The 8965-nt window shown below is 41.3% G+C and overlaps 1 protein-coding gene across 1 annotated transcript in view; it reads left to right on the top strand.

The window, feature by feature from the left end:
- Positions 1 to 4959: 4959 nt before the first annotated feature.
- The window catches only part of CCDC81 (coiled-coil domain containing 81), a gene marked incomplete at its 5' end in the record, with an annotated part of 33743 nt that continues 29737 nt past the window's right edge, over positions 4960 to 8965 (top strand). The window contains 3 exons of the mRNA XM_084895238.1: positions 4960 to 5038; positions 6004 to 6065; positions 7308 to 7461. Coding sequence (XP_084751364.1) covers positions 4960 to 5038; positions 6004 to 6065; positions 7308 to 7461 — 295 coding nt within the window. The remainder of the gene's footprint in view (positions 5039 to 6003; positions 6066 to 7307; positions 7462 to 8965) is intronic.

Here is an 8965-nt window from a genome sequence, read left to right as displayed (position 1 = left end):
GTATGAGTTCCTTATGTATGTTGGATATTAACAGATGTATCATTACCAAATACGTTCTCCTATACAGTGGGCTCCCTTTTCATTTTTTTTGATGGTTTCTTTTGCTATGTATTAGAAGCTTTTTGTTTTGATGTAGTGCCATGTTTATTTTCTCCTTAGTTTCCTTTGCCCTAGGACATGTATCTGTAAACATTGCTATGAGTCATGTCTGAGATTTTGCTGCCTATGATTTCTTTTAGGATTTTTATGGTTTCCCGACTACATTTAGGTCTTTTATCTATTTTGAGTTTACTCTTGGGTATTGTTTAAGTCGGTAGTCTAGTTTCCCTCCCTCCCTCCCTCCCTCCCTCCCTCCCTCCCTCCCTCCCTCCCTCCCTCCCTCCCTTCCTTCCTTCCTTCCTTCCTTCCTTCCTTTTTTTTTGCATGTATTTGTCCAATTTTCCCAGCACCATTTATTGAAGAGACTATCTTTACTCCATTGTATGCTCTTGCCTCCTTTGTCAAATATTACTTGAGCGTAATGGCTTGGGTCGATTTCTGGGATCTGTGTTCTGTTCTATTGATTTTTATGCCTGTCTTTTCTCAGTGCCAGGCTTTGTAGTATAACTTGATATCTGGTATCGTGATTCCTCCAACTTTGTTCTTTTCTCTGAAGATTGTTGCAGCTCTTGGGGGTCTTTATTAAGTCCATATAAAATTTTGGAGTATTTGTTCTAGATCTGTAAATATGCTGTTAGTATTTTAATAGGGATTACATTGAATCCGTAGATTACCTTGGGTAGTATGGACATTTAAATGATGTTAATTCTACCAGTCCAGGAACACAGTATGTTCTTCCACTTGTTTATTTCTTCCTCTATCTCTTTTGTCTTTTAGTTTTTCAAGTACAAGTCTTTTACCTCATTGGTTAAGTTTATTCCTAAGTACCTTAATTTTTTTTGTTACATTAGTAAATGGGATTATTTGTTTAGTTTCTCTTTTTGAGAATTAATTATTGGTATATTAAAAAGCCATAGATTTTTGGGGTGTTTATTTTGTATCCTACTATGTTGCTAAAGTCATTTATTAAATGTAGTAGTTTTTTTGGTGGAGTCTTTAGAGTTTTCTGTGTCTAATATGTCATCTGCAAATAATGAAGAGTTTTACTTCCTTCCAATTGGTATGCCTTTTATTTCTTCTTATCTGATTGTTATGGCTAGGACTTTCAGTACTATCATAATAAAGAACTAATATGCTAATGGTCGGAATGCCATAATGCTTAACGACTGATCGACTGATCACAGGAGGCTGCCTGCACGTGCATGGCAGGGCATTGCTCCAGAGGTGGGGCAGAAGCCCTAGGAGGTGGGACCATCCCATGCTGGGCAGGGCTGGGGTGATAGCCTGTAGTGCCCCCCTCACCAGTCCTTCGCCACCCACCACTCGCACTCAAGAGTGCCCTGCCACCCACATGCCAGGGAAAGGAACACAGCACAGCAGGTGGGAGGCTTCCACGCTCTCCTCTGTGCCATGACAGGATGACAGGGCAGGTTGCTCCGATAGGGCAGAAACGGAGATGTGCCTGAGAAGGCAGGACCAATCCTAGGTGACTTGAGGCACTGGGTGGAGCTTGAAGCAGCCAGAGAAGGCCAGGAGTGCTGGAGCTCTGCGTAGAGAGGTACAGGTGTCAAGGCAAGGCTGCGTGGGTGGGCAGGGCTGTGTGATTTCACATGCTGGGCTCCTAGTTTTGAATAGAATGGTGAAAGCGGGCACCCTTGTCTTGTTCCAGTTCTTAGGGGAAATGGTTTTAGTTTTTGCCCATTGAGTATGATGCTCGTTCTAGGTTTGTCATATTTGTCCTTTGTTGAGATACACTTCCTCTATTCCCACTTTGCTGAGAGTTTTTAAATATATATATATATATATATATATATATATATATATATATATATCTTATTGATTTTTTTACAGAGAGGAAGAGAGAGGGATAGAGAGTTAGAAACATTGATGAGAGAGAAACATCAATCAGCTGCCTCCTGCACATCCCCTACTGGGGATATGCCTGTAACCAAGGCACATGCCCTTGACCAGAATCGAACCTGGGACCTTTCAGTCCGCAGGCCGACACTCTATCCACTAAGCCAAACTGTTCGGCTTTGCTGAGAGGTTTTTTTTTTTTTTGTTTGTTTGTTTTAAAATATATTTTATTGATTTTGTACAGAGAGGAAGGGAGAGAGAGAGTTGGAAACATCAATGAGAGAGAGTCATTGATCAGCTGCCTCTTGCACACCCCCCATCGGGGATATGCCCGCAACCAAGGTACATGCCCTTGACCGGAATCGAACCCGGGACCTTTCAGTCCCCAAGCCGACGCTCTATCCATTGAGCCAAACCGGTTTTGGCTGAGAGGTTTTTTTTTTAATCAAAAATGGATGTTGTATTTTGTTGAATGCATTTTCTGCATCTATTGATATGATCATGTGATTTTTATCTTTTAATTTGTTTATGTGATATATCATGTTTATTGATTTACAAATATTATACCAGCCTTACATCCCTGTAATGAATCCCACTTGGTCATGGTGTATGATCATTTTCATATATTGCTAAATGTGATTTACTATTTTGTTGAGGATTTTAGCATCTATATTCACCAGGGATGTTGGGCTGTAATTTTCTTTGTAGTGTCTTTATCTGGTTTTGGGATTAGGATAATGCTGGCCTCATACAAAGAGCTTGTAAATGTTCCTTCTCTTGGATTTTTGGGAATTGTTGGAGGAGTATAGGTGTTAGTTCTTTGACTAACTTGCCTGTGAAGCCCTCCAGACCAGGGCTTTTGTTTGCTGGGAATTTTGTGATTACTGCTTCTATTTCATCAGTTGTTATTGGCCTATTTCGGTTTTCTGATTCTTTTTGATTCAGTTTTGGGAGATTGTATTTTTTTAGGAATTTGTCCATTTCATCTACATTGTCCAGTTTGTTGGCATATAGTTGTTTATATTATTTTCTTACAATCCTTTGTATTTCTGTAGAGTCAGTTGTTACTTCACCACTTTTGTTTCTGATTTTATTTATTTGAATCCTCTTTCTTTGTTTCTTGATGAGTTTGGCTAAAAGTTCATCAATCTTGTTTATTTTTTCAAAGAACCATTTCTTGGGGGTGTGCAAGAGGCAGCTGATCAATGATTCTCTCTCATCGATGTTTCTAACTCTATCCCTCTCTCTCTTCCTCTCTGTAAAAAATCAAAGAACCATTTCTTGATTTCATTGATTTTTTTTTTTTTTTTTTTGGTATTGACTTTTTAGTCTGTGTCATTTATTCATTTATTTCTGCTCTAATCTTTATTTCCTTCCTTTTACTTATTCTGGGCTTTTCTTGATGTTCTTGTTCTAATTTTTAAAAAAATATATTTTTATTGATTTCAGAGAGGAAGGGAAAGGGAGAGAGAGGAACATCAATGATGAGAGAGAATCAACAATTGGCTGCTGCCTCCATACCCCCTACTGGGGATTGGGCGCAACCCAGGCATGTGCCCTTGAGCAGAATTGAACCCAGGACCCTTCAGTCCTCAGGCTGACACTCTATCCACTGAGCCAAACCAGCTTGGATTCGTTCTAATTCTTTAAGTTGGTGACTACAAAGCTAGGGCTTGTTCTAATTCTTTAAGTTGATTATTACACAGCTAGGAATTCATGAAGGAGGGAAGGTCTGCAGACATGCAGCCCACTGACCTTTCCACTGCACCAGGCTCTGGGAACATGGTTTTTGTTCATATTGCTTAGTCATAATTTATTCTGTTTGTATGCCATTATTTTAATTGAAGATGATCTTTTATAAAGTCAGGGAACTTATTTTTAATTGTTGGTGTTAATACCCATTTATAGCATATATGTTATTGTATAATTTACACAGTGGGCACTTATCCCCTTTTACTATTATGGCCATATATGATACAGTATTCCTGCTACTTGCTATTATATTTAAAATATGGTTTTGATTGCACAAACTGTTTAGAATTTGAAGTCAAATGACTAAAAAAAGTCGACTCCCTCCCCAATCCTCCAGCATTTCTTTTTTTTAAAAAAAATGTATTTTATTGATTTTACACAGAAAGGAATTGAGAGGGACAGAGTTAGAAACATCGATGAGAGAGAAACATCGACCAGCTGCCTCTTGCATACCCCCCACTGGGTATGTGCCCGCAACCAAGGTACATGCCCTTGACCAGAATCGAACCCGGGACCCCTCAATCCGCAGGCCGACGCTCCATCCACTGAGCCAAACCGGTCCTGGCTCTCCAGCATTTCTTTTCCTAGGAGGGGAGCCCAGGAAAAACCACAACTGGGAAACAAATTCCAGCTCAAACTTAAGCCCTCAAACAGATCCAGAGATTCAGATGTCCATCACTGGGGCAAATGGTATTCCGATTTGTATAAGGTGATTGCAAAAAGGACCAAGTCTCTTTGCTCCTCAGGGTAAGAGGGGAAGGAAACAGCGTTAAAATACATCCCCAACCTCGCTATCTGGAGGTCCTGAAGTCACCGGGACAACCTGGGGCTCATCTCAGGGGGCGGGGCCAAGGCCCTAGCAATGGAGCGACCCTTTGTTGCATCCTAGCAACGCGCCCCTCCCTCCCCGGGGTTGGCCCACTCCCGCCCCAGCAGAGGCTCATACTCACTGAGCCTCTCAGTGGTGCCAGCTGTTAGCTAGGATTTGCAGCGCTCATTCTGGTGCTTTTCCGCTCTGGTTTTCCTGCGGTGGAAGCCGCTCAGGAAGAGCCAGGGCAGGGGGAGGAACAGCGAGGAAAGACATTTGGGAGAGAAAAATTTCAATATTTGGTAATTTGTATATTTAAGGGTTATCCAGAGGTCTGGGGAGAGAGGACTGGTGGGTGGGAAAATCACTTTTGTATAAAAGTTCCAGAAGGAAGATAAAAGACCAGTCGAAGACCCAGCAAGAGAGCCCACTGGGGAGTGGAGATGCTGGACACCATCATCCCTTGCCTGCAGGGCGTGAGCAAGAACTTGTTGCCCACACTGCCCTTGCTGAGCCAGGAGGGTAAGCGACTTGAGGTGGGGGGCCTGGGGCTGAATCTTGATCTGCTTGTTGGGGGCCAAGTGGAAAACCTCCTCTATCCCCTGAAGTGGTCATGTCACCTTGACAACCACCTTGGCCTATCAGGCTCAGGCTGGATGCCCAAAGACACTTGTACTGACTGGCTTAATAAGGGCCAGGGGCCAGTTAAGGCTTTTGATTGAACAAGATAATGTCTATAAAGAGCTTAGCTCCAGGACTAGGGTAAAGTAAACGCTCAATAAGTGTTAGCTGACGTTCTATCCACCGAGCCAAACCAGTCAGGGCTTGTCATGATATTTTCAACTTAGTGTACAGTTGGGACTGGGTTAAAGACCTTAGTTCTTAGAAGCTGGCAGTAGACTTCTTTTGTCTATGGGGGTGGAGAGGAATGGGGAAAAACAACAGAATGGGAAGAATAAAGGAAATAAAGGATTGTAGTGTGCTGTGTAACCACGATGCAGATTGAAGGTGGCATCTTGACATACCGGGACGACGCTCGAGCCAACTGAGTTTCCTGGCCTGGGCAGAGGCCCTTGGCTTTATTCCTGTTGCAGAATGGCATAAGAATAAGTGTTCACATGAATCAGATGGCACCGAGTCGACACTCAGTTGTTTGTTGAATGGGTCAATACGAAAAGGGTAGATTGTACTTGGTTAATTTTATCACATCAATATAAATGTGTGACAGGGTTCCCTTCATTCTAGAAAGATTTTCTTTAAAAGTTTGTTATACTTACTGTATTTCTAACTACTTTTTTGGAACTTTAAGAGTTAGTTACCTTGGAAAATTAATTTTGGGAAATAACCTTATTTTCTGTTAGCTCTAAGTTAATTGGGAATCACGGTTATTTGATTTGCATTTAATATTTACATTTTTATTTATTAGCACTAAGTTACTAACACATGGGCACTTAAATAAATTATTTTTGTTTTCTTTTGAATTATAGACGTCTCTACTATTTGGGAGCATGTATCAGAATTTGTGGAACGGCAGCTATCCATACACAAGGTAGGAGTCCAAAGAATCTTTCCACCTTAGTCCCATGTAATTTTGCTGGGAGCAGGATAGCAGACTCTAGAGCCACTAAGTTTAACTTTGGGTCCTGTGAATTTATGATGCTCACACTTGGGACTTGTGAATATTTGCAAGTTCTGCTCTTCCAGGATACACAGTATATTACTCATCAGACTGTGTGTGTGGAGAGCAACGAAATGAATTCTACTAATCCATGATCCCATAGTTCCTGGCTTAGATCTAGAAGGATATAATAATATTCATGTCTTTCCTCCTCATAGGGAATGAATTTTAATTGAAATATGAGAAGACAGGGACTGAACTCAACTTGCTAAAAATGAGAAACTTTCCTCGGGGCCGGACTATTTCTTCCTGACAAGATATTTGGGGAGCTTGGAGGGAGCTGTGAGGTTGTGGAACTTTTATACCCTATGTGACAGCCCTTGGGCTGAATTCATCCTTCAACCTAATTTTGTTTGGTCTAATAATTTGAATTAGCCATCGCCACTTACAATTGAGAGAGTTTATCTAAAATTTTGGATTTTTCTCTCTCTTAAAAAATCAGATTTAACAATTCCAGTTTTTCGTTGCTGTGTGTGACAGTTGGCTGGAGCTGGCTATGGGCTTTCCCCTTTTGATGGGGCATGCTCTGTCTGTTCTCCACATTCTCTGATTGCATAACTTCACTCATTCACTTGCATACTTTCTTGGCCCCTGAGTTTGTAAACCTCGATGTATGATATTTCCAGAGAGACCGAGGTTGCCACACTGCACCATATGCCTTGGGCACTGGGTTGTCTGATTTTAAGTAAAGGATATAACAGTTCAAAGAAGGAATGGGAAAGCAGAAATTCTCAGGATCCCTTAAATTCTCTCCTTCAATGAGAAATGATTAAAATTTAAAATCTCCCACAGTTTAGGACAAGAATAATCTTAGATATAGATTAAGAGTAGTTGTAGCACCCATGCAATTTTTCTTAGTCCTCACAGCCTCTGAATGATAAGGAGTTGGGGCATCTTATGTCAGAAAGGCATCATAAATTGATATATTACGTTTATACTGAACTTATTTAAAAACATAGTCATAAAATGCTGTAGCTGTAAAGGAGTGTAGGATCATTGAATTTTAAAGGCTAAGGTTAATTCTCTTCATTTTAAAAATAACGATACTATAGGTTGTATTTCTTCACTCCTTCAGTAAATTGTTGCTATTTTCCCCCTTCTTTTTCCTTTCAGGGGGTTCAGATTCCAGGACTTGGAATCTTCACCTTCATGAGACAAAAACTTGATGTGGGAAACAAGTGTATTCTGTTTGAGAGGCCCATATTTATCATGGCAGAGAAGTTACTACAGCTCCATGGACTAAAACAAAACAGAGTATATACTCCTGGTAAATATACTTAAGATTATCTAGAGGGTGACTAGTGTGGGGATGAAAATGAAAGGGCAAAAATGTGGTCAGTTGGGGTTCACTTTTCACATGGTACTTTTGGCAGAGGGAGGGGCTAAGGTAGAAACATAATTTCCAGTCTTCCTGCAGGCCCTTTTATTTATTTTTTATTAATCCTCACTGAGGATTTTTTCCCATTGATTTTTATGGAGAGTGGAAGGGAGGAGAAGAGACACAGAGAGAGAAACATCAAGGTGAAGGAGACACATCAATTGGTTACCTCCTGCACATGCCCCAGACCAAGGCTGGATGGAGCCTGCAACTGAGGTACATGCCCTTGACTGGAATTGAACCTGGGACCTTTCTGTCCATGGGCCAATGCTCTAGCCACTGAGCCAGACTGGCTAGAGCCTGCAGACCTTTTTAAACCTTAAGTAGCTTAAGGGACAGGCTTGAGAAGACCTCATGTGACATCAAAGCAAATTTTTATAAAAGCCACATTAGTACTGTACAGACTTTATTCATATTTCAGACTCTAAGAAATTCTAGGTGGTTATAAAGTAGAGAAAGTTAGGTAGAATCTCTGGTTGGGAGAATTACAGTCAGTATCGGTTGTGAAAAAGATCAGTAATTGTGTCTATCATATACATAATCAAAATTATGAAAATTTAAAAGTTATAAGGATATTAATTCCATAAAAAGTTAATATAGTGGGCTCTCTCTAGAGTATGCATGTGCCTCCTCTCTCAGATGTGCGTCTTTACTTTTCTCTCCTAAACTCTAAGGGCCCCCAGAAGACTTGCAACCAGGGGAGCAGTGGGCAGTGGTACCTTGTCCCAGGCTAACCCCCTGAACCTGTCTTTAAGACCCCCTTTTCTCTGACTTCTCAGTGAGCCAACAGTCTCCTTGGCTCAATTCTCTCACTGTGCCTTCACCTCCCAGTGAGCCAACAAACAGTAGCCCCACCTTGGCTCACTTCTTCAACATGTCTAGAGAGTGAGAGCAGAGCGCCAGATAGTCTTCTACCCTAATCCCTTTGCTTCACTGTCCCCAGCTTTAATAAACAGGCTCTCAATATCACCTGGAAAAAAAAAGAGTTAATGGATATCTTATATACTTCTTACACCCTAAAGTCTTCCCTCCCTTTTCCCTCCCTCCCTTTCTTCCTCCCTCCCTTTTTTCTTCCCCTCTCCCTTCCATTCTTTCTTCCTTCTGTTAATATTTACTGAGGGCCAACTATGTGTCAGGTCTGGTTCCAGGTGCTTGAGATTAGTGGTAAACAAGACAGACATGATGCCTGCCCCATAACACTTAAATGCCAGCTTCAGGGGGTGAGTTTTGTGACACTGGCCCAGGTTACTTAGAGACCTTTTGGGGTCTCCTCCCTGATTTCTAGCTCTATTACTTTTGACCTTTCTTATCATCCCCTCTGCATCAGACTCATACATAGATGAAGACAGTCTACCTGCTGCGTCAGGAAACTTAACCTTTATGTTAAGTTTCC

The sequence above is a fragment of the Pipistrellus hanaki genome (genome assembly GCF_964339955.1).
Source record: "Pipistrellus hanaki genome assembly, chromosome: 9".
Taxonomy (NCBI): Eukaryota; Metazoa; Chordata; class Mammalia; order Chiroptera; family Vespertilionidae; genus Pipistrellus; species Pipistrellus hanaki.
The sequence above is the reverse complement of the archived record's forward strand: the minus strand, read 5'-3'. Positions and strand labels throughout refer to the sequence as shown.